Consider the following 26,628-nt stretch of genomic DNA (forward strand, 5'->3'; position numbering starts at 1 on the left):
CTATCTTCTCCACTTGCTCTTAACTGCTCTTTTCCATCTCCCATGCTTAGATGGCAATGATATAGGATAGAAGTGTCAAAATTATAGCTGTAGGCATGAGGAAGAGGCCAAATTTGTCTCAGTGAGATGTATAAATTTTGGAGGAAAAGAATCACTGGTTTGAATTCCAACTCTTATTTACTTGCTGTTTGACCTTGGGCAAATTATTTTGTGTCTCTGAGCCTTAGGTGTTTTGTCTCTATAACGGAAACAATAATATATACTTTTCCCCAAAAGGCAACTATGTGATGTGATACACAAACACACACACACACACACACACATACACACACTCTTACAGATGCATATGTATAGTGACCAATAGCCTCTATCAGTATTCATTTCTTACTCTTTTTCTAAATTATCTAACAAAAAGAACATTTTTGAGATTCAGTGTGATTTAATCTATAGAGAGAGGCACTTCTCTCTATAGGGAAATTTGAGAAAATTTATAAAAGCATGAGAGTTGAGACCCTTGTGTTCACTAGGTGTGAAGGCAGTGGTCCTGGTGATATCTGGGAAAATGTTAAACCCTGGCGGGTGTCTTAAGTTGAAAGTCTCTGCAGCCCCCTACTGGCCATTGATTGTAGCTGATTCATAGTTATTGACAAATATCTGGAGTCAGTTTGACTTTGGACAAGAATTATATAGAGAAAAAAGGGCTGGAGTGGGGAGTGAAAGGACCTGTGTTTTAATCTTTTTAATATTTCAAATAGAAAATTATTCTTTCACTAGTATGCATGCCCGTGAAATATGATGAAAATCCAAACATGTGCTCACATACTAGGAAATTATTAACCTCCATACCTTTTCCTTCCTCTTCCTTTTTCTCCCTCCTTCCCTTCTGCCACCAAGGTAGGAGCATCATTTCTTCTCTGGATCAGGTCTTGCTTTGTTGCTCAGTGAGGGAGATTCAACTCCACTCTGTGCTCCAAAGATTGTAGTTTTGTTTACGATTCTAGTGAACCACTTGTTATAAACACAGCCATTATCCAGGTTCTGTGATAGCAGCTCAGGAGAGATGAAGGGAGAGACTGGAGACAGAGCCTGACTTCACAGGTGAATTAAAATGGCATGCAGTTCTGAACTCTCACTCCCAAGGCTGTGAACAGGAATGTCAGATCATTATTCCTTCTAGCTAAGTCATTCCTAGATGTTCTTAGCCTGTTACTCATGGAAGGGTATGGGAGAGTAGTGGTTAAGAGCACCCGAGTAAGAGCTTGGGAGGCAAGTAGGACTATGTGACCCTAGGAAAATCAGTTAAGATCTCTGCGACTCAGTTTCCTTATCTCTAAAACTAGAGTTTAAAACATTTACCTTGCAGAGTAAAGGAGGTGACACATATTTAAGCACGGTTCTGAGAAAACGCGGGGTGACTGAGGTCTGAAATATTTGTTGTAGCTGAATCGCAACTCTGCGAGATTGCCAGCCGCTTCCCACCCTCCCCCCCGCCATTTTTTTCCTGTGTGGATGGTGGGATCGTTAGGTTCCCAGGAATGCGTTCAAATAATGGAAGGGTCAGAGAAGATTCTGTCTCAGAGCTCTAATCCAAGCTCCTAGTTGGCAGTATCGCGCTGCCCCTCCCCCCTCCCTTCCCCATGCCTCCAGTTTTATTCCAGAACTGCTTTTCCGAAGTCGGACCCGTTTACTCTCTTAAATGCAAAATTAGAGAGAATGCTTGATTACAAAGGCCTCTTCCAGTCCTACCATTCGTCCAAAACACGTCCCTGTTCACACAGCAGCGAAATAGGGCAGGGAATCTGGAGGAGGGGAAGGAGGGAGAGAGGGAAGAGGGATGGATGGAGGGCGGGGCGGGCTCTGTGCTTTTCTCAATGAAAGCCGAGGCCTCTGTAGATTTGCATAGGAAGCCGACCTCGCCGCGCCATTGGCTGGCGGATGCGAGCGGGGCGGGGCGGGGCTGCGTGGGCCCAGCTGCGGAGAGGAGTTGGCATTCGAGCCCCGCCCCCGCCTCGGCCCGGCCGGCTCCCGGCTCGCGCTCTTTGCTCCTCCAGCTGTAAGTGGCGGACGCCCAGGCAGCTGCGATAGAGCGGCTCCGGGGGTGGCAGCGGTGGTAGCAGCTGGCACCCCCGCTGCCGCGGTCCGGAGGGTCGCGGAGCACAGAGGCGACTTCCGGCCGCCCTCTGGCCAGCCACAAAAGACGCGGGAGCTGCCGATGAGTGAGGAGGGGGCAGCAAGATTTCGGGCTCTCGGGCCCTGAATGCTTTCACTCAGCTGCAGCCGCCAGGGCCGCTTTGGTGCCTGGGAACTCTTGAGACGCCGGAGGAGAGCAAGGACGCTGAAAACTTGCGCGGCGGTGGCTCGATTCAGGTCCAGAAGTTCAGCGAGAAGTGCAGTCCGAAGACCTCCCGCTGCGGAGGGTCGAAGGAGGGTGCGAGAGAAGGAAGCCGGTGCCCTCGGTCCCCCCACCCCTTCCCCCCCCCCCCAGACGAGGAAAAGGAGCTCAGAGGAGCCGAAAGCAGCTCAGGAGGCGGCCAGGACAGCAGACACCAGCTCGAAGCCACCGTTCCCAGCAGGAAAGTTGCAGAGGATTGGAGGCCGCTCGAGAGCGGACACACCACAGCTCAGGCCGCGGGGGGCAGGAGAGGACGGTACCCAATTGCCATCTCCCTTCAACCATAGCAGTCTCTCTCGTTCCAGAGCGCGGGGAGCTACGGACGGGGGCGCGGCCGCGCGAGAGGCACAGGGTCCCAGCTGCCGAGACCTTCGCGCTTCAGGGTCTCTTGACACGCCCCTGAGCCTCCAGCAGCGTTTTGTTGAGATTCTTGCTCGCCTCCTTGCAGTTGGAGGAAAGGGAATCGAGTGCACGCACAATCCCCCTGAGATCAGGTGGAAGGAGCCCTTCAGGACCAACGACTGTTCTGAGCCCCTTCCCATTTGGGGGGGTGGCGGGAGCGGAGGGCGAGGCTGGATCCCGGAGACTCAGGAGACTAGTATAAACAACCCCCCTTTGGCGGGATGGGAGCCATACGGCTTCTGTGGCTGCTGCTGCTGCTTTCACTGGCAGCCTCAGGCTCCGGGACCGGGACCGAGACCGGCCAGCGCGTGGGCTCACCAGCCATGGGGTCGGCGCTGCAGCCCCGGGAGCCGCTCAGCTACTCGCGCCTGCAGAGGAAGAGCCTGGCGGTGGACTTTGTGGTACCCTCTCTCTTTCGCGTCTATGCTCGGGACCTGCTGCTGCCGCCGCCGTCCCCGTCGGAGCCGAGGGCCGGCCGGCTGGAGGCGCGCGGCTCGCTGGCTCTTGACTGCGCCCCACTGCTTAGGCTGGTGGGGCCACCACCCGGCGCCAGCTCTCCCACCCCGGCCGGGGCACAGACGCTGTCCAGGGTGCTGAAGGGAGGCTCGGTTCGCAAGCTCCGGCGCGCCAAGCAGCTGGTGCTGGAGCTGGGAGAGGAGGCGATCCTTGAAGGCTGTGTAGGGCCCCCAGAGGAGGCGACTGCGGGGCTGCTCCAGTTCAACCTCACTGAGCTGTTCAGCTGGTGGATTCGCCACGGCGAAGGACGGCTGAGGATCCGCCTGATGCCCGAGAAGAAGGCGTCGGAAGTGGGCAGAGAGGGAAGGCTGTCCGCTGCGATCCGCGCCTCCCAGCCCCGCCTTCTCTTCCAGATCTTCGCGACTGGGACCGGTGAGCAGCTCCCGCCCGAGCGTTTCGGGATTTGGTTTCTTACAGGCATCAATTTGCAACCACTATCAACTAACCCTCGTTTCCAAAACCTCAGCCCGCGGTTCTTAGCTTTCTTTCCTCCTTCCACAAACCTCCTTCCCCAGTTAGACTGTATTTTCTTATTTTCTCCCTGAACGCACTCACTCCCCACGGGACTCTCCTTTCCTCCCCAGCAACCAAGTTGGGAAAAAAGTTTCCTGTTCTTGGAAGAATGACTCTTTCTACTGACTTTACACAGGGTCTCAGCCAAGATTGGATGCCCTTCTTCTGGGGCTCCTGGGACAGTTGAAATCCCTCTAGTCTGTGTTCTGAGAGCTTGGTTCTAGATCTCAAAACTGTTGCCCTTCTTCTTTTCGCTTTGTTCCTCTTCCTGGCCTCCACAGATTTTGGAAATGTGATACACTTTCTCAGGGAGTATAGAACTCCTTTTCATATTACTGAATCCCACCCAGCTATCCCATCCAAATGTGGGCTTACCTAGAAATTGCCTCTTCTTCATTAATTCATTCTGCTCTCCACCTAACCCCAGGCTGCTATCCACTCACAGACTCTTGTTCTTCCTCTCAGATGTGTTGGGAGAGCCCCAGAGGAACTAAGGGACAGGGGACAGGAGGGAGCTGTGGAGAGAGGGAGCAAAGTTGCCAAGATTGTTTCCTTTGGGGAGTCACTCTGAAGCCAGGAAGAGACAATAGTTGATTTCCCTTTCTTTCCCTGTCCCCAGTTCCTTCTCTCCAATTCTTAGCTTGAATATCTGCAGCAACAGATCTGGATGACAGTCTCTGGCAGGCCTGTTTCGCTGCAGATCTCTCTGCTGGGGACTCCTGAAATGGGGTTTCTGTTTCATTTACTCTCATTTTCTTCCCATATTCACTGAGTTGGGGGTGTGTATTCAGGCACTTACTTCTAACTCTTCCCATAATATCCTTTGACTGGGAAAACCAGGTGGCTTTGAATGGATGTTTCTCTTGTAAGACCACTGGGGAAAGGCTTGTCAATAAAATACACAATGTAAGTGAATGAGAAAGCACAGAAAAGAAAGCATGACTTTTAAAAGCCTACACTAATTTCATTGGGCAAAACCCAGCATCTTTTCTATCATTCTTGTTGTCAGAAATAAATGAAATTCTTATGCTCCACTGGTTACTAATGTCTTGTATTCATTGGATGGAAAGCATTGAAAAAAAGCCCATTGTAGAGCTACAAGTATCTCCCATGCTTGTCCCAACACACACACGTGCTCCCACATATACCGAATAGTCTAATGCAGCAGGGATATTCAGAAGCTGAGGTTTCTCAGTCATTGCAGAGAAAGCATACTGGTATGTGGTCCCCATGGAAAACAGAGTCTGGATGCATATTTCAGCATTAGCATTAGTGGCATTGGCACCTAAAATGACCCCTTTGTGCTCAGTGTTGGAATTTACACTAGCTCATGGTAAGAGACGGGGTCTGATGAATTTGACAGTGCCTTCTGTGAACTGAGATAGGAGGCCAATACTGTTGTCTCACTATAGATACTTTTATTTATTTGGAACTAATTTATTTATTTATATATATTTTAAACGTCTTTATTGGAGTATAACTACTTTACAATGGCATGTTAGTTTCTGTTTTATAACAAAGTGAATCAGCTATACATATACATATATCCCCATATCTCCTCCCTCTTGCGTCTCCCTCCCACTCTCCCTATCCCACCCCTCTAGGTGGGTGGTCACAAACCACCAAGCTGATCTCCCTGTGCTATGCGGCTGCTTCCCACTAGCTATCTATTTTACATTTGGTGGTGTATATATGTCCATGCCACTCTCTCACTTCATCCCAGCTTACCCTTCCCCCTCCCCATGTCCTCAAGTCCATTCTCTACAACTGCATCTTTATTCCTGTCCTGCCCCTAGGTTCTTCAGAACCATATATATACATATATATATATATTTTTTAGATTCCATATATATGTGTTAGCATACGATATTTGTTTTTCTCTTTTTGGCTTACTACACTCTGTATGACAGTCTCTAGGTCTGTCCACCTCACTACAAGTAACTCAATTTCATTTCTTTTTATGGCTGAGTAATATTTCATTGTATATATGTGTCATATCTTCTTTACCATTCATCTATCAATGGACACTTAGGTTGCTTGCATGTCCTGGCTATTGTAAATAGAGCTGCAATGAACATTTTGGTACATGACTCTTTTTGAATTATGGTTTTCTCAGGGTATATGCCCAGTAGTGGGATTGCTGGGTCATATGGTAGTTCTATTTTTAGTTTTTTAAGGAACCTCCATACACTACAGATACTTTTGTAAAGAACAGCTGTGCTTTAATGTTGTCTTGGCTTCTGTGGTTTATACATGCTACGTTCTCTTTTAGTGCTTAATGTTTTTGTAATGGATATAAAAATTATTTCTCTGGGAATGCAGATTTTCTTCCACTCTCATGCCTCCGAGCATCTCTGGAACCTTCCCATCACTTCTTGTTAAATGACCATAGGCTCTAGCAGTCTAGATGTTGCTGATAGGCAAAAGGGGCCCTTTCTACAGCCCTGAACTTACCTACTATAAACAGGCAGGTTGCTTGAAGTTATCAGTGTTGCCTGTGAAGAGTCACACGCTTAATGCTTTTGAAGAATATACTCCAGTCAAGCGTTAGATAGGGAGTTGAAGCTGCCAAGTGAGGGAGTTTCATGTAGAGATTAGTGTGCTCCAGGAGCTGCTCTGCTACTGGCAGTAGGGAAGCACAATGAGCATCCCAAGTCCTCCGTCAGCAACACAGTCCGTTTGGCAGCTGGATCTAGCCCTTATGCATCATTCGATACATCTAGCAATGCTGGTTTTAGAAAGAGCCAGGATTCTGCTATTAAAAGGCTAGAAATTTTGGCCAAGCATTTTTCATCAGGATTGGGATCAAATGATTATTGGTGGGATCAAATAAGACACTAAGTGTAACTGGATGAGCTCCCCATGACCTCCAGAGAGACAGACAGCTTAACTGAAAAGCACTTCAGGCCTTGTGGTGACCACACTTGGAACAGGCTGGACTCGCCTGCTCTGAGACATATGCTGTCTGCAGTTAGGCAGCCGGCCATGCAGGACTAGAGGCCTAGCTTCTCGCTTTACCACTGCCTCCCCAACCTCATTTAGATACAATCTCCACTTCAGACTCCCTGTGGAGGGAGTGGACACACCCTTCCATATCATGTTTCATGTTTGGGGCAGCATATACTATTGTGGTTTCATTCATTTTCTTGTGTGAAAATTGAAGCTTAGGTTCTCACACTTGGATTGATTTTGCTATTTATCATGTTTGAGGAAATGGGTTTCTTCTTTTTATATAGGCTCTGATTTATAGAAAAGGCATTTACCTGTTCAGTGACATAGGATCTTCAATTAAGCAAAGGAAAATAGGCACAACTCAGTAAATTTCTCCCTGCTTCTGCCCAAGTAACTAGTGGTCTGGTCTAGAGGGGCGTGATCTTGCTGATGGGACTATCTGTGGGGAGGGAAGCGGAGAGGATGGGTCTTCTTCCACCCCTTGTGTTGAGGGGCCATTTGTCTCAGACTAAAGACAGGGTACCAAACCTGAGCAGGACCATGGCTAGGAATGTGGTAAAAACTGGAAAGCACCTAGTCAGGACAAAGCAATACCTTCATATCATTTGCAGTTTGGGCTCTCTGACAGAACAAAAGAATGTCTAAGAGGCCTTATAATGCATGACATACTAATGTCTTTTCTTTGTGGGTTGTTTTGAATTCATAAATGGGATCGACGTTTTGAAGTCTGAAGTAGTTCCCCAGAGCACCCATTCATGGAAAAGAGGTAGAGAGACAGCTGCTGGGACTGTACAAAATGGTGTGCACTATCTTGGGACAGCCCAAACCACAAAAACGTTGTCTGCCTGGAGGCTACCACATTGCCCATAGCTCCACTTTGTAACCTGTTTTGTAGATGTTTTGACATCTTGCTTCTGCCGTCCTCCATGCAGAGGCCTAGAGGATAATGACCTGTGGGGTAAGAGGGCCTGTCTCCCTGTTAATACCCTCCTTCCCACTCCAAGAAAGGGGATATATGATTTGGGAGTTTATATGTGCCACGGAGAGGCCTAAGCAATTTAGAGTAGGTGTATGCAATGCAACACCCCTTGACCCTTGACCTCACATAACTGTCAGTCCCTTCCCATTTCATTTCTGGAAAGGGCAAAGAGAGAGAAGGAAGATAGCGAGGAAACTGGAGCTCCCAGAAGGGATATCAGTTATTGGAGGTGAATTGGGAGGGTTGGAATTAGTCCAGAGAAGAGCAGAGAGCTGATTTAAGAGTGGAAGGGACTGATTTATGATGAAAGATGAAAAGAATTAAATATATATGGCTGGGCTAAGTGGCGATGAAGGGAAAGCCATGGTAACAATCTACAAATCTCTGAGGAGGGAAAGTGGCAGTGAAGAAGGAGAGTTATTTAGTGTGGCCCACAGAAGTAATAGGATGAGACTCTCAGAAGGAAACTTCAGGTTGGATATCAGGGAAACCTTATTTTCTGAAATTGATATTCCTCTGGCTATGGAATGGAATTCCAAGGGAGCAAAAGTGTAAGATGAGATGTGGGTCAGACAAGCCACAGCATTCATAATTAATCAGTTCTATATTTTCAAATGTTGAGAAGCCGCAACAGGCAGGACAGCCAGGATGGGGACCAGCGGCAGGAATCAGGATATTTTGGGTTACAACTCTCGAGATTCTTTGGGTACTGATGTTTCCAGGGGGAAAAGAAAATAACTGCATATGTAACTCTGAAGTTTGTGGGAAGTGCTCACAAGAAGATTGTTAGTATCTTGGAAAAAATATTTTGAAATTACTGAGTTTATTCTTCTCTGTCCCTAGATTAAACAGAGTTTTTCTCTGGGGTTTTGGTATATTCAGTAGGGGGAGGCACACTCACCTAGGACTATGCATCTAAGATGCATTTATAGGTGTGTGAGGCATCAAGTCCTTGGGCAAGACAAAAGGTACCCGGGTCTTGAGAAGATGAGATCAGTTCTAGGTTTGGTGAACTCCTACTGGCTACTGAAAACCCTTTGAAATGCTGAGAATATATACAGCTGTTTGAAAGATAGGATTCTTCTAAATCCAGTTGACCCTTTCACAAATTTACAGAAGAGAAATAAGATTCATAAGGGGTTTGTGTGTGGGATGTTGGAGGAGAGTGTTATCGTTAATATAAATGAGTGCTTTTATAAGGCAGTTTGTCTGCTGAAAGTGAAGAGGGATGGGCCTGCGGGTAGGAGAAGAGAAGGAGAGTTGTGTGAGCAAAAGCTGCAGCCTACTGCCACTCTTAACATTACTGCCTGACAACTTCACTTCATAGAAATTTGCCCAGCCTGATTTATAAAGGACATTTTGCTTTTTTAAATAGCCATTCTTGATGTCCTGTTACAGTTGTATGGAACTTTATAATTTATAAATCACTTTAATATTTATTATTGTTACCAATCCTACAGTAGGAAGAGCAAGTATTTGCTTTATTTTATAAATGGAGTAACTGGAATCCAGAAGTTTGATAACACTTTTTCAAGGACATTCAGATAGAAAGTTTTAGAACTGGAAATTTTCATTTATGTGTTGAGAGGTTATGAGTTGCTAGAGGCTGTGGTAGGTACTGACTAGGCCCACAGATCCTGCCTTCAAATCAGAGCTCTTTCCATGACAGGAATCACCTCAAGGTTCATGTTATAAACAACCAAGACATATAAATAGAGGAAAAGCTTTACATTATCTTTGTCAGAAGGCCATACAATAAATATTTGTTGGGCAATAGCCATGACTTGGAAATTTTTCTTAAAATCTTTTTTTTTGAAAGTTGTTTTGTTTGGTTTTTAATTGAGGAGGTGAATTTTTTAAAAAATATTTATTTATTTATTTATTTGGCTGTGCCAGGTCTTCACTGTGGCACACGGGATCTAGTTCTCCGACCAGGGATCAAACCTGGGCCCCCTGCATTGGGAATGCAGAATCTTAACCACTGGACCACCAGGAAAGTACCACATTTCTTAAAATCTTTAAGGCCCAGTTTCATCATTTGAAAAATGGGTATAGTAATAGTTCCTATCTCAAGATGTCATCATGAATATTAAATTAGATGATGCATGTATATCCTTAACCCAATGCCTGCCACATCATAAACTGCTCCATCAATATGAACAATTCTAATTTTTCCTAGAAGCAGCAACACCCCAGCATCTGGTTGTGTAGGTTGTGCGCTTTACAATTCCAAGGGTTCTATGTACATTTTAGCCTATTTGAATGGGGCCATCTGGAGTTGTGCAGTCCTCATGTGTAGCAATATTTGGCAACCCTGGCAGAAATTGTGATACTGTGTGTTCCCCATGCAACTAACTTCTAACTCCTAAGAGATGAGAGTTGAGATCCAGTGGAAATGGGGAGTGGCCAGGGTGGTAGTTTCTATTGTCCAATCATGGTAGTCCTGATTTTACCAGAAATATAGAAGAGAAGGGGCGTTGAGGTGTGGTATTTACTTTATTCCTATCAACTATTATCCTCTTATAGGTCTTTTGACCTTGGATTCAGTCCAGAGATTCAAGTAGCATATTTACAATCCAATTCTTTGTTCTTCTGTAGAAATAAACCAAGCCTTAACTTTGTGAAAGTATGAAAACTAATGCCAAGGAAGAAAAAGATAGAGGCATTACAGAACAGTGGTTTTTAGATGGTGGATCTTCCCTGAGAGTGATCTGTGCAGTCCAGGCCCCACCATGTCCACAGACCTGCTGGACCACTGGCCTCTGATAACTCCTTTATTGTAATTAGCTGGAGCTGTGCCCTTCCTCTACATTTCTAGCCTCACTCTTCATTGTCAAATGGAGAGATGGAAAGTCCTAAATGGTAATGGACATGAGCCCATGAAAAGCAATTAAATCTTTGAAATTCCATGGAGACACATAGCCCAAGGACTTGAATGGGAAGCTGACTTAGGAAAGTACCTCAACCTAAAATAAGCTGTTAAGCATCTACACTGGATTTTATAGGTGGTGAGGTTTTTTTTGTGAGCCAGAGATGAGCCATTGCCTCCAAAAGATGCACATGGACATCATCTGTTCTTGGGAGTAGAAGAAGATAGGTGTTGGTGAGGATGGTTATAGGTCCAGGGGTCATGTGGGGAGAGCTGCAAATAGAACTAGCAAGGAGCCCTGTGGATGCCTTCTTCCTTAGGACCATTGCCTTGTCCTCCCATCTAGGGTGTGGCCAGTGTTTCTTAACCTAGTGATGACCTGGGCTCTTTCACACAGTAAAGGTGTGAGATAGGAGCAGTTAAAAGTGAGTGTTGGCCTGGTGGTGAGGTAGTGGACGGGGGGGGTACCCCACTGCCTTTTTGGGTGAGCCACATTTCTCAGAACAACTTTTTTTTTCCTTCAGTAAATCTTGTGATGAATTTTCCAGCTGGACTGTTCTGAGCTTGGGTCCTTTCCCAGGGAAATTCTGTCAGATTCATTTGGTGATATAACCTAGGCATTCCAGAAAGTGGGAGGCCCCAGAACAGGGCAGGAGGAGAGCTCCCTTGGGGCAGATTCACCTAACCAAATTGTTAATTAAGAGTCTTTTTTCCTTGAATCGTCCCTTTCTGGCTAAGTAACAACAGGTGCATGAAGAGGTAGGCAGTCAGAATTCCCTGGAGTAAGGAAAATGATAAAGGGTAGGTAAGAAAAAAAAGTATGAAAGTAAAAAAGGGAAATCTAAGCAAGCTTAAAGGAAATCAGGCAACTAGCCAAAAGAAATCAAAGGGAAAATCTAAACCATTGGCTATATTTTTCATTTTCTCTTATGTTTTATTCAGTTTTCACTGGAATATAGATTCATGAGGGTGGGCATGAGCAGAACTCCTCTATAGACCCTTTTTACATTCTCAGCCCAGATAATTCAAATAAATATTCTTTGGTGAACAGAACACTAGATTAGGAGCGAGGAGGCCTAGATCCTTTTATGATATTTTCCTTTATTGGATTTGAAATAGTGTGCAACTCCCTTAAACTCCTTGGGCCTCTGGGTGTTTGTTGCTAAAGGAGATAATACAGATCTTGTCTTGACTACCTCATGGATTCGCTATGAGCATTGTATGAGATAACCTATGTGGAAGGCTTCAGTCTGGATTATTCAGAAATAAATATATAGGGCAGTAGAAAAAATGAATATACAAGATCATGAAAGGTACTGAGTTTCTGCTTTATCCATCCATGGTTTCAGCCACCGTTGGTGTTAGGAGCAGCTGTACAAGGTCCCAGACTTTGAGGCAGGCCTTAAGTTTCAGTTAACAGCTCAGAAGAACTGAGAAGGGGTTGTGTAGCCCTTCCCCAAGGTTCCTAAAGTGAGGTTCTTTCATTGAATTCCATTGAATTTCCAGAATTTTCTGGAAATGGATCTCTGGTAGTGGGACATAGGAACCTGTATTTTAGCATCAGAAAATGATTTGTTTTTTAATTAAGGGACAATAAATACAATAAAGTGGATTGAGTGCATTGGTCTTGTGTACAGCTTGATGATAATTCACATATACAACACCCATATAATCACCGTCCAGATGAAGTTGCAGAACATTTCTAGCATCCCCAGAAAGCTTGCTCCTGTCCTTTTGCAGTCTGTATCCACCCCCTAACTAAGGTAACCATCCTTATCCTCCATTAGTTTTGTCTATTTTTGAATTTTATGTAGATGGAATCATATCATATGTACTATTTTGTGTCTGGCTTTTTTTTTTTTTTTTTTTTTTTGCTGTACGCGGGCCTCTCACTGCTGTGGCCTCTCCCGTTGCGGAGCACAGGCTCCGGACACACAGGCTCCGCGGCCATGGCTCGCGGGCCCAGCCGCTGCGCGGCATGTGGGATCTTCCGGGATAGGGGCACGAACCCGTGTCCCCTGCATCGGCAGGCGGACTCTCAACCACTGCGCCACCAGGGAAGCCCGTGTCTGGCTTTTTTTACTCAACATGATTTCTGTGGGGTTCATCAATGTCGTTGTGTGTACCAGCATTCTTTCTTTCTTTTTCTTAAATTGCTGCATTGTATTCCTTTATATGAATGTAACACCATTTATTTATACATTTTCCTATCAAGGAATTGGACTTGTGCAAAATCAAAAGTAAAAGGTTCTATTCTAAATAATGGGTAAAATAATAATTTAGAGATTTGGGGTTGAAGCCCAAGGCTACTTATTTTCTTCTTTGAACTTCAGTTTTTCTTATTTGTAAAGTGAGAAAAATAATACCCACCTCCCAGGGTTACTGTGATAATTAAATAGGATAAGGCATGTAGTAAGCCCTGACACACAGTTGGTATTCAACAAGTGTTAGTTTTTTCCCCAGTTCTTGATTATATTTCTTCCATTGGTGGCCAGAATGGATTCTTCAAAAGCTTCCTAAAGCAGGGAAGGGGGGGCCTTGTTACAAATGAGGTCATTAACTCACAGAGGGAAAAGTAACAACCAAGGACCATGTAAGTTACATGTAATAACTCTATTTTAAATAAGTAAAATATTTTAAATAAAACAAATATTTCTTGCACTCAGTCAAAATTAACAAATAAAATATTCAATAAATAAATCAAAAATTTCAAAACTCTTTGGTCTTATATTCAGGTCAAAGAATAGAAAAAAATGTAGAGGGGACAGAAAAAGGTGGGCAGAAACACAACAATATTTATATAAAGAGAGAGAGAAAAATGAGAATGACAGAGATATAAGTGGAGAAACTGAGAGAGGAATGTATAAGAAGAGGCAACCCAGGAAAACAGAGGGCAGGAATTATCTTCTGGACACTGAGATGCATAGATATAGAAAATGAGACCAAAAGAGTGACAGAAAGAGAAAGGAGAGAGGGAGAGGGAAGGAGAAGGGGAGGAACACTTGATTATTTTTGGTCTGGAAGGATTATTTTTGCCCTGGTGTCTGAACTTATGACCAACATTATATAATGGTTATTTTCAATTTTATTGAAGTATAATTCACATATAATAAAGTGCACCTGTTTGATTTGTTTGATAAATGTATACATCTGTGTAACCACCGTCTTAATTATTACAGTATATAGAACATTTCTGTCAACCCCTAAAAGGTCTTTCTTGACCTTTTGCAGTGAACCCCCTGTACGTCCTGCCCTAGGCAATGTCTGATTTTATTTCTATCGCAGTAGATTACTTTTGTCTGTTCTGGAGGTTCATATAAATGGAGTCATACAGTATATTCTCTTTTGTGTCTGGCTTCTTTCACTTAAGATTCCAGTGCTTTTAAGATTTTGTTGTGTAGTTGTGTGTATTAGTAGTTTGTTTCTTTTTATTGCTCAATAGTATCTCATTGTATGAACATACAAGTTGATCCTTGAACAACACGGGTTTGAAGTGCGAGGGTCCACTTATATGTGGATTTTTTTCAACAGTAAATACTACACAGTCCGCAGTGGTTTGAATCCACTGATGTGGAACGGCAGATATGGAGGAACTGAACCCTGTATTGGGAGGGCCAAATATAAATTATATGCAGATTTTCAACTGTAAGGAGGGTAGGTGCCCCTAATTTCTGCATTGTTTAAGGGTCAACTGTATTACAATTTATTCATCCATCCATCTGTTGATGGACCATTAAATTGTTTCAAGTTTGGGGCTCTCATGACTAAAGCTGTTATGAACATTTTGTGTATAATTCATTTTGTGGACATATGTTGTCAATTCTCTTAAATCAATTATGGAATTGTTGGATTGTATGGTAAATGCATGTTTAACATTATTAGAAATTGAAAAACTATTTTTCCAAGGTAGCTGTACCATATTATACTCTCATCAGTGATGTATGAGAGTTCTACTTGTTCCATCCACATCCTTGAAAATACTTGGTATTGTCAGTGTGTGGTGGCATTTCATTGTGGTTTTAATTTGTATTTCTATGTATTGGTTATCCAACATTGCATTGGAAATCACCCCCAAAGTTAGTGGCTCAAAATAATAATAAATAATTTATTATCTTTTATAGTTCCTGTGAGTTAGGAATTTGGGAAAAGCCTGACTTGGTGCTTTTTGCGTTGAGTCTCTCATTGTGGGCAGATATCAGCCAAAACTGCAGTCATCTTAAAGCTTGACTGTGGCTGCAGGATTTACTTACAAGGTGCTTTGCTCACATGGCTGGCCATCTGATGCTGGCTACTGATGAGGTCTCAGTTCTTCACCAGGTGGTCCTCTCCACAGGACTGTTGGAACATCCTTGTGACCTGGTGTCTGGCTTGCCTCAGACTGAGCTTCTATTGAGGTGATCATATGGTATTTCTACTTCTACTTTATTTTTTTGATAAATATGATGAACTACAGTATTTAATGTTCAAATGTTAAATTAGCTTTAAATTCCCTGGATAAACCCCACATGGGCATGACTTATTCTCCTTTTTACATATTGTTGGATCAGCTCACTAATACCTTGTTGAGGATTTCTGCATGTTCATGAAGATTACTGGTCTATAGATTTCTTTTCGTGTCTTTGACAAGCTTTAGGGTCTAGGTAATGCTGGGATCATAAAATGAGTTGGGAAGTGCTCCCTCTTCTTTTTCCTGGAAGAGAATTGTAGTTTTTTTTTTCTTCAAATATTTTTAGTAGAATTTGTTACTGAAGCCATCTTGGCTTGGTGTAGTCTTTGCTGGAGTGTTTTTTTTTTTTTTTTTTTTTTTTTGGCGGTACGCGGGCCTCTCACTGTTGTGGCCTCTCCCGTTGTGGAGCACAGGCTCCGGATGCGCAGGCTTAGCGGCCATGGCTCACAGGCCCAGCCGCTCCGCGGCATGTGGAATATTCCCGGACCAGGGCACGAACCCGTGTCCCTGCATCGGCAGGCAGACTCTCAACCACTGCGCCACCAGGGAAGCCCCTGCTGGAGTGTTTTTAATTACTAAGTAGATTTATTTAATAATTATAGGATTATTCAGATTATCTGTTTATTTTTGAGTGAATTTTAGCAGTTTGTTTGTATCCTTAAAGAAACTGGTTCATTTCATCTTATTTGTTGAATTAATGCAAGTTAGGTTGTTCATAATATTCCCTTATTTTTTTATGTCTATAGGGTCAGTAGCGACGTCCCTTCTTTTACTCTTGATGCTGGTAACTTGCATCATCTCTCTCTTTTCTTTGTCATCATTCTGGCTAGAGAATGACCAATTTACCAATTTTATTGAATTAAAAAGAAAAACTATTGTGATATTGATTTCTTCTATATTATTTTTCTTATTCAAATTTCATCAATTTCTGCTCTGGTTTTATTATCTTTCCTTCATTTTGTTTGCCTGGGGTTTAATTTGCTCTAATTGTTTCTAGTTTCTTAAGATCATTGATGTGAGATTTTTTCCCTCTATTTCAAATATAATCATGTAATGCTAAAATTTCCCCCTAATAACTGCTTTAGCTGCATCGTACAAATTTCATTATGTTGTAATGAAATTTCATTTATATTCAATTGAAGTATTTTCTAATTTTCCATTTGGCTTTCTCTTTGACCCATGGTTTTATGTATAAGTATGCTTTATTTCTTAATATTTGGAGGATCTTCCAGATATCTTTCTTTCACTGATTGCTAGTTCAATTCTGATATGGTCTGAGAATATATTTGCTTTGCTTTCAATAATTTAAAATTTGTTAAGGTTTATTTTATGGCCCTTATCTTGCTGAATTTCCATGTATACTTGAAAAGAACATGTTTTCTGTTATTGTTCAATCAATATCAATTAGGTCAATTTGATTAATAGTGTTGTTCAGGTCTTTTATATCCTTGGTTTTCTGTCTGTTTGTTATATGTGTCACCAATAGAGGAGTGCTAAAGTCTCTAGGTTTTTGTTTGCCTCTTTCTCCTTTCAATTCTATCATGTTTTGCTTCTCTATTTTGAAGCTCTGTTATTTTGAAGCTCTGTTATTATGTGCCTATACATTTAGGATTGGTATGTATTCTTCATAATTTGCCTCTTTGATTTTATGCAATATGTCTTTTTATCTCTAATGATTTTCATATTTTGAAATTTCTTTGATATTAATATAGCCATTCAGCTTTCTTTTGATTAGTGCTAACGTGGTTTATCTGTTCTATCCTTTACTTTTAATCTATGCATTTATTTAAAGTATATTTCTTATTGAAAACATATGGTTGGATTTTATGTGTTTTTTTAAAATTCAGTCTCATAATGTCTATCTTTTACTTGGTGTGTTAGACCACTTGTATTTAATGTTATATTTGATATGGTTGGATTTAGATCTACGATTATTATTATTATTATTATCATTATTATTCTGTCTCTCTGTTTTTTGTTTTTCTCTTGTCCCTTTCCTGGCACCTTTTGAGTTAGTTGAATATTTTTCAGTTTTAATTTATCTATTTTTTTGCTACATCTCTGTGTATTGTTATTTTAGTATTTGCTCTTGGGATTTTATATATGTATAGACTTTCACAGTTTATTTTGAGTTGACAGTTTAGTACTTCAAGTAAAATATGGAAGGCTTACAACTATATATGTCCCTTTATCCACCCCCTTAATATTATAGTTGTCATATGTGTTATATCTACATAACTTAAAATCCTGCTAGACAATATTTACACTTTTTTCTTTTAGCGGTTATTCGTATTTTAAATAACTCAAGAGGAGAAAACTTGTCCTTTATATTTACTCAGATACATACCATTTCTTTTGTTTTTCCTTCTTTCTTAAAGCTCCAAATTTCCCTATTTTATCATTTTCCATCAATCTAAAGAATTCCCTTTTGAATTTCTTTTAGAACAGGCCTTCTGGTAACACATTCTCTTAGTTTTTCCCTTATCTGAATGTCCTTATTCCCCCTTCATTTATGAAGAATATTTTTACTGGGCACAGGGTTCTGGGTTGACAGTTCTTTTCTTTTTGCTCTTTAGGAATGTTGTTCCTCTCTTTCATAGTTTCTGGTGAGCATTCTGTCATTAAATTGTTCTTCCCTATATGTAGCTATTTTCAACATTTTTCCTTTGTCATTGCTTTTCAGAAGTTTTATTATGATGAATCTGTGCATGAAATTTTATTTGATTCTCTCCTCTTTGCAATTTGTTGAGATTCTTGATCTGTAAATTTAGGTCTTCCATGATATTTGGGGAGTTTTTCAGCCATTATTTCCTTTTTTTTTCCCCTGCACCAATATCTTTCTATTCCCCTATAGTACTCTAATTGTACGACTATTAGACCTTTTGATATTGTCTCACGTGCTCTTGAGGCTCTGCTAATTTATTTTTTCAAAAATTTTTTCTTTCAGTTCTGCAGATTGGTCAGTATCTATGATCTGTCTTCAAGTTTACTGAATCTTTACTCTGTCATCTCCATTTTGTGATAATTTTTTTTTATTTTAGATATATTTTTCAGTTTAAATTTTTCATTAAAAAAAGTTCTGGGCTTCCCTGGTGGCGCAGTGGTTGAGAGTCCGCCTGCCAATGCAGGGGACACGGGTTTGTGCCCCGGTCCGGGAAGATCCCACATGCCGTGGAGCGGCTGGGCCCATGAGCCATGGCCGCTGAGCCTGTGCATCCAGAGCCTGTGCTCCGCAACGGGAGAGGCCACAACAGTGAGAGGCCTGCGTACTGCAATTAAAAAAAAAAAAAAAAATTCTATTTACCTACTGAGAACCACCTTTCCATCTCTTTTCCAGAATGTTTATGTTTACCTCATGGAACATAGTTAAAACAGCTTCTTTAAAGTCTTTGATAATTTCAGCAACTGATCATCTTGTTTTTAGCATCTGTTGATTATCTTCCTCCTTAAGAATTGGTCACTTTTTTTGTTCTTCTTTACATTTTGAGTAGTTTTAGGTTGCATCCTGGAAAATTTGAACATTATCTTGTTTGGTCTGACACTTGAGTATGGTTTAAACCTTAGTTTTGTTCTTAAAGCCTTTGTTTTGTTGCTTTGAGTCTGTCCACACAAGTGCCGCTCACAGGTGAGCTGGAACCTTGGGTCATTTTCTTTACAGAATTAACATATTTCCTTCTCCATCTCTCTCCTCTTCTAGATTTTCCTTAAACTCACAGTTTTACCCACTTGTACTACTGTGGCACAACTCCTGCAACTAGGGTTGCCTTCAGGCAAAACAGAGATAAAGAGAAACAAAACAGGGATTCTCTCCATACTCTTTGGCCTGCAGGGGTCCCTTTTACCCAGTCTTCTGGCCTGAAAGATGTGTTTTTTACAGGGTTTCTATTAGAATTTTGGCTGCTGACACCACCAGCTAAGCTAACTCTCTTGAGGGCTTATCGTGAAATGAGAAAAAAAGAGAAGAACAAGCAAAGAAATGGAGATCTCCCTCCATACTCTCTGGATCACAGGGCCCTTTTCCTGGCCTTTTGGCCAGAAAGAAGGGATTTCTCCTTATGAGTTGCTTTTCCAAGTTTTGACTTTCATCCTCAATATTCCTGGTTTTATTTACTTTTCAGAGTCCCTTGATAGTTGTTTCTGTATTTTGTCCAGAGTTTTTGTTTGTCAGCTGCAGGATAATAGGATTTAGTGGGCTTACTCCATCTTGGCTGTAGTAGAAGTTCCTTGTTCCTTTTTGAATCACTTTCCATCTACAATATTTTTCTTTCTTCCATTAATATTTAGTGTTGTACCATTCTTCTGTATTTAAATTTGCTCAGATTCTGTTTGCTGAAAGTGTCTTTATTTTGCTTTTATTTCTGAAGATTTTCACTGGATATACTTTTAGGTTGATAGCACTTTAGTGTTGTCCTGTTGTTACATGGTTTGCATTGTTTCTGATCAGAAATCAGAGAAATTTTAATCTATATTTCCCCTTCTGTTTCCCTCCCTACCATCCCATGGTTGCTTTAGGATTTTGTGTTTATCATGGGATTTCAGCAATTTGATTATTATGTGTATTGTGGTTTTCTTTATGTTTTTCTTGCTTGGGATTTGCTGAGCAACTCTTGGTTCTGTAGGTTTATATTTTTCATCATATTTGGAAAATTTTCAAACATTTTTTCTGCTCCCTATTTCTAAGAATCTAATTACAATTATGTTATACAATTAATGTATTCCCACATTTCATTAAGGGTCTATTAATTTTTTTCAGCCCTCTTTCTCTCTCCACTTTTGTCTGGATAGATTTTTTTGCTTGTTTTAAAGTTCATTCCCTTTTAAAAAAATTTATTTATTTATTTATTTATTTATTTATTTTTGCTGCGTTGAGTCTTCATTACTGCGCACAGGCTTTCTCTAGTTGCAGCGAGTGGATGCTACTCTTCATTGCAGTGCGAGGACTTCTCATTGCGGTGGCTTCTCGTTGCGGAGCACAGGCTCTAGGTACACAGGCTTCAGTAGTTGTGGCACGTGGACTCAGTAGCTGTGGCTCATGGGCTCCAGAGCACAGGCTCAGTAGTTGTGGTGCACGGGCTTAATTGCTCCATGGCATGTGGGATATTCCCGGACCAGGGCTCAAACCTGTGTCCCCTGCATTGGCAGGTGGATTCTTAACCACTGCACTACCAGGGAAGCCCAAAGTTCATTCCCTTTTCTTCTACAGTGTCTAATCTGCTGGTAAACCAGCCCATCTAATATATTTTCAGTTTTGATATTATATATTTTTTTAGCTCTAGAATATCTACTTCCATTTATGTTTCTCTCCTCATTATGTTTATGTTTTTTTAAAAGTCCTGAACATATTTATAATAGCTGCTTTAAAGTTCTTTCTGAGGCAGTCTGGTACCATGGGAAAGAGCACAGCCATTAGAATCAGACTTCCTGGGTTCAGATCTTAGCCTTAATGCCTAGAAGCTGGGCTGATCGTAGGCAAGTTACTTATTAACCTTTCTGGGCTTCAGTTTCCTCAAAATGGTACAAAGAGATTATCTCTCTTGGAGGGCTATTGTGAGAATAAATGAGATAATACCTAAAGCTATTAAAACAATAGTGCCTTGCATATAATAAGAACTCAATAAACATTGACTGTTATAATTTTTTAAGTTCCTTTCTGCTAATTAAATTATTTCTGTCATTTCTGTGTCTGTTTCTATTGACCAGTTTTTCTCTTGGTTAAATGTCACATTTTTCTGCTTCTTTGTATACCTAGTAATTTTTTGTTGGATGTTGCATATTACAAATATTACATTGTTGAGTATGTGGATTTTGTTGTCTTCATTTAAAGACTGTTAACTTTTGTTTGCCAGGCAGTTAATTTACTTGCCCATCAATTTGATACTTTCAAGGATTATTGTCAAGTTTTACTAAAGGAGTTTAGAGGAGCCTTTATTCTATGGTTAATTTAGGTGTCGTCTTAAGATTTGGCCTTTCTACGGTCTCCATTGAAAGCCTTAAGTGTTCAATGAGGTTTTCTACTCTGGTTATTAAGCACTTAAACATTTCCCAGTTCTATGTGAGCTGCAGAAGTTTTTCAGCTTGCACTTCCCTCAAAGGTGTTCTTTTCCTGGTGACTATTCTTTACCCAGCCTTGTGTAATCTCATCCTATGAATGCAACTTAATACTCAGCCAAAGACTCAGGGGGACCCCTGTGCAGTTTTATGGAATGTTTTATCTCTCTCCATCTGTATGTTCCTTCTCTGGTTTGCTCCCTGATAATTCAAGCTGCCTCAGCCTTCCCAAACTCTGCTGTCTATTACCTCAGGCCTGTGAGACCACGACGCTCTATTTGGATCTCTCCTTCCTGTATCAGGGTATGGTAAATGCCTCCAGGCAGAAAATCAGGGCAGTGCTAAGGCCTACCACATTTTATTTTCCCTCTCTCAAGGATTATAATCCTGTGCTACTGATTATCCAATAAAAACAGTTTTTTCATATATTTTGTCAGCTTTTTATAATTTTACAGCTTTTTATGACAGAAGGGCTAATCCAGTGCTTGTTGAGTACTCCATCATGGCTGGGCATCTGTATGATGAATTTGGAGATCAGAGTCATATTGGTTTGTTTCCAGAGAAACAAACCCCATGTAAAAAGATGTGAAAAAAGAGGGAAGAAAAGTGAAGGGAAAGAATACAGAAGACCTAGTTTCTATGTTGTTGATTCCCAGCAGTAGATCCACAGAGAATCTCTCTCCTACACCTTCCCCTGGCTCCAGGCACACCCAGGGTTGTCCATCTCCTGCTGCCACCAGTAGCAGAACCGGTCCATTTTACTCAGTGAGCCCATTTTGATTCCTTCTTCCAGGTTTTAGGTTTAAAAGCACAGGGAAAGACCACATTTCTAACCAAGGATGGAAGAGAAAAGGTTTTCTTTGAAACTGATCAAATGCAATTAAGGCAGAATATCCAATTCACATACCTTTGATTAACCTTTACCTAGAGAGAAATGATTGGTGATTAAGAATTAGATGAGGTGAATAATTATATCAGGAATCTGCCTTCGAAGAAATCTCTTTCAGCACTAGAGAAAAAGTTGATAAAAAACATATAGATATATATATATCTATATATATATAGATGAGAGGGCTCACCAAAGAGAAATCAGACAAAGGAATTCTTTTTATGGATACCTATAAGTTTGGACTTTTGCCTGAGGAAATGCTATTTATTGGTTTGTTTTTTTACTGAGCACTTACCAAGTTGAATGAAATAAAATCTCTTTCTCTCAGGAGGAGTTCACAACTAGCTGGGGAGAAAAGGCAGACAAGGCATGCTAATAAATAACTCCAGTGAAAGGCAGCACTTGAATGGTGGACAAATGATACTAGTGGTTATAGTGGTTCAGTGGAGGCTTGGAGAGGTCAGTTCCTGCTGGGGTGATGAGGGACAGGTTCAATCTGTACCTCCAGATCCCCAAAACCATTGCTTTACAGTCTGATGAGCTCCACTTGTTCAGTGCATGATAGGAAGGGTGAAGTTCCTCTGAGACAGGAAATTATACCTCTGAAATTTTAGAAAGAATAAACTTATTACCTTTTGGCAGGGAGCCAAGTCAAAGGATATCTACTGAGAATGATGGTTTTCTTTTGGGATTATGATAGAAGTGAGTTAGAAAAAACGTCCAGAAGGAGGTGATTTGAGAGGTCTTGGAGTGAGTACATAATTAGGCTTGAAAAAGAGAAGGGCAAAGGACCTTTCAAGTTGGGGCAATAACAGAAAATAATGCCCAGAGGAAGAACAACTGGTTAGAGAGAAAGAGAGACAGACTGACTCTGTGGTGTGTGTGTGTGTGTAAGAAAGTAGGGCTAGCCAGAACAGAAAGGTCTAAGGAGTATTGGGGGTTGAGGGGATGGGTACTGAGTCAGATACTCTGAATTAGATGTGGGACTGCCTTATTGAGTCAAGAATTTACATTTGATGCTGAAGAAATCAGAAAGTGTTTAGTTCTTGAGAAGGGGTGATGCATGTTGATTGCACATTGACTGAAGATTCTTTAGGAAATGTAGTTTGGTCATGGGTTTCAGGCCTGGACCACAGGGAGGGCTGGTAGTTGGATCTGAGCCCTGAGAGGCTGTCCCACTGGCTCAGGAATGAGGGACTCAGAGACACCGAGATGTGAGGGGAACAAAATGGAAGAAGTCAAAGGTCGAAGGTTTTGGGCCGGGGACGCTGTAGACTGGTAGTGTTACTGATAAAGCAGACAGTCAGAATGAGGATCTGGTCTGGGGGAGAGTGGCTAGCATGATAACAGTTGTAGTGGGCATCCATCTGAGGATCAGGTTATCTGGTGTGCACATGGACATATGGAGTGGAAACAGGAACAAGTGAGAGGTCCAGACAGAAGATATGGATGTGGGAGCTATTTACATGGAAGGAAGGTCACACCTAAGATTTAAGAAAGTTCAGAATTAGGCAGTGGAATGGAGTCAATGATGTTATCAGAAAGAACTTTCTTACAAGAAGGAAGAGAGGCCGCTGGATTGTGTGGTGTCATGGAAACTGAGGGAGACAGATGTTCCATAGATGGAGTAGAAAGGTCATTGTGTTTGACTAAGAGCCTTCTGGAGAGCAGTCATAGGCACAAGGAAGTTTAGAAGCAGTGCTGAGAAATTGGAGCAAAATGTGCTTACGTAGTAGTTCAAGGAATCTATCTGTGAAAGGAAGAAGAGAAGAGAAAGAGACTGAGATGTCAGTGATGTTAGAGGGTTCAGCAGAATGAAGAAAGGGTGTATTAAGGATAGATGAAACTTCTTACTGTTGAAAATCAGGAGGGGAAAAGCTAAAGAGAAAGGAAGCTTCAGGTACCAGAAGGAAAGGGGATAATTGTGTAGCAAGACCACTCAATCTAGGCATTGCTGACTCTTATACAGGGCTCAGATGCCATTCCATCCAGGCTCTGTCTGCTTCTGCAGTCTCTTCTTTAATAGTGTTCCTGCCATTTCATCTTTTAAAATATGTCTGGGAGATGGGGAATCACTGTTTTATGAGGCTGCCCTGTGCTTGCTGGACAGATTTGTTGGAAAAATATTTAATACTAGCTGAATCCTACTCCTCCGTAACTTAATACTAATGGTAACAGCTACCACTGAACAGTTTTACAGATTACTGTATTTAGTCCTCACTATAGCACAGTAAGGTTGATTTTATTATTATTCCCATTTTATTAGTTATTCCCAGATAACTAAGTCTCAGAGAGGTTAAGTCACTGGCCAAGGTCACATAGCTAAGGAGAGAAGGACCTGGTATTTGAATCCCAGCCAGTTTAACTCTACTCCTATAATCGCTATGTCTTATTGCTTCTACTTGTGACTGTTATTCGTTCCCCAAGTAGTGTCCTTTCTCCAATATGAGGGCCCTTTAAATGTTTGAAGTCAGTTATCCTACATATGCTGGATAATTTCCTTTGTCTCCTCCTTCTTTTCTTTCTCTTCCTTTTTCTCACCTTTTTCTTTTCTTTTTTTTAAATTGTTAATTCAACAAATAATTATTGAGCACCTTAAGAATATCAGACACTGTGGTAGGTGATGCACAGATAGCAATGAATAAAACAGACCAAGGCTTTGCCCTCATGGGGTTTATAGACTGTGGAGGGAAGCATATTGAGTGTGCAAATTAACAAATACATATATAATAAGAAAAGATAATGAGTGCTGTGAAGAAAACAGACATTCTAGCCTCCCTTATCAGTTTTCCTCATAAACTCTGGGTTTCAGAGGGCTCACTATGCTTCTTTCCTCCTGACGCCTTCTCCTCTTAAGGGGTGTCCTTCAAATGAGGACAGTATCTGCTGCTGTGATCTGATCATTGTGGAGCATGTTGAGGCTCTTAACTGGGAATCCTTGTGAAACTGCGGCTTAGAGGTAGGAATGGGCAGAACCACAGGCAGGGTGACTGGAGAGAGGACAGATGTGCAGAGGGCCATGCAGAGATGAAGGATGGAGAGCCCAGGAGTGGGGACAGATGGTTTCAATCCATTCCATGAAGTATGAGCAAAGGTCGTGCTAAATAGATCACGAAGCCATGCATCCCCTTCCATTCCACAGATCCTGCCTTTCCCTTCATGCTCCAGCCCCTCTGTACCCACACATCTGCTTTACAAATGCAGCTGAGGAGGAAAGCACTGAATACGCATGTGTCACAATGGGCAGCTAAGGTCAGAAATGTGCTACAGGGAAAGGTTTCTCCCCTTTCTCCCTCCCCTCTTTCCTTCCTTCCCTTCTAGTGGGATCCGCTCACCCCTCCCCTCCCTCCCTCCCTTCCTTCCTTCCTTCCTCCCTCCCTTCCTTCCTTCCTTCCTTCCTTCCTTCCTTCCTTCCTTTCATAGTATTAGTCTTAATACCATAGTTTGGAAGACCCTGGTTGGAGAAAAATGTCAAGAAGTACAAATGCAGATTTGATACATCTGATCTTTCTTCTCTTCAGAACAATAAATGTCAAATAGCTTAAAATGACAGCCAGGATGGCTAGAGATTATTTATGTCCTTAAATATTTAGAAACATAGTTTAGACTTAAGTCTAATTTACAAGAAGATTCTGACCAATGAGAATCATAAACACTTTTAAGGGACCAGCATAAGCAGTGATGTTTACATTTCAGTAAACAGAAAATGTTTTGAAAAGCATTCTGAAAAATCAGAATAGAATGAAGTGGTAAGTGATTGCTGATAAGTAATGAGAACACTTGATAATATCAAAAAAGTATTTTGTGGCACAAAATTGTGTTTGGGTTTTTTATATCTGCGTGGTGTGGTTTGGTAGCATTCCAGAGAAAGACCCACAATCCACATGTCCTGTCCTTTGATTAAATACAAAATATTATATATATGCATTTTTACTTGAATCACTTATCCCCATTTTACTAAAGACGTTTTACTGTTAAAACAGAAGGAGGGAGAATTATCTTGCTCCAGCTGTGTAAATCCTGATAGAAGTATATAATCCTTCAGCCTGTGGAGGGTGTCATTCTTTACTCTACCTCATACTCAATTATCATTAGAAGCAGCAGCGTCCCTTTTAGAGTAGAGGCTCTGAAAGGTGTTTTTTGTTTTTGTTTTAAATAACTATGAACATTAGTTAACCCATTTACTTCTGAAATGACACATCATTGCATTGTGTTAAGAAAATAGAATCTGAAGTTAGTTCTGGTTCTGGTACTCAACTCCAGAACTTAGAAGTTCATAAAGTACTGAGACAATAACGTTTTTCTGCTCCTGGAAGTCTCATCTGTAAGATAGAGATTATGTAATAATAGAGATCATTATAGCACTTGCTTTATAGGGTCCTTATGAGGAGTAAATGAGATAATTAAAAGAAGAGTTTAGTACAGCACCTGCCACATGGTTAAAGGACTGAAAATATTATTTATTATCTTCTATTTTAGTATTATTGTTGTCTTATTAATAAAAGGGTTCCCCTAACTATTTTTTTGTTCCTTCTTTTTTATATCATCTTTGCTGAAATTTAGCTATATTCAAAATTAGAGTTTATCCTTTATAAAATACAATTAAGCAAAGAACCCAAAA

General features: G+C 41.4%; 1 protein-coding gene across 1 annotated transcript in view; it reads left to right on the forward strand.

The window, feature by feature from the left end:
* Positions 1–3,015: 3,015 nt before the first annotated feature.
* Positions 3,016–26,628, forward strand: part of ALK (ALK receptor tyrosine kinase) — a gene marked incomplete at its 5' end in the record, with an annotated part of 708,017 nt that continues 684,404 nt past the window's right edge. The window contains one exon of the mRNA XM_081254750.1: positions 3,016–3,682. Within this exon, the coding sequence (XP_081110876.1) occupies positions 3,016–3,682 (667 nt within the window). The remainder of the gene's footprint in view (positions 3,683–26,628) is intronic.

This window comes from Mesoplodon bidens, assembly GCF_964165515.1.
Source record: "Mesoplodon bidens genome assembly, chromosome: 14".
Lineage (NCBI taxonomy): Eukaryota > Metazoa > Chordata > Mammalia > Artiodactyla > Ziphiidae > Mesoplodon > Mesoplodon bidens.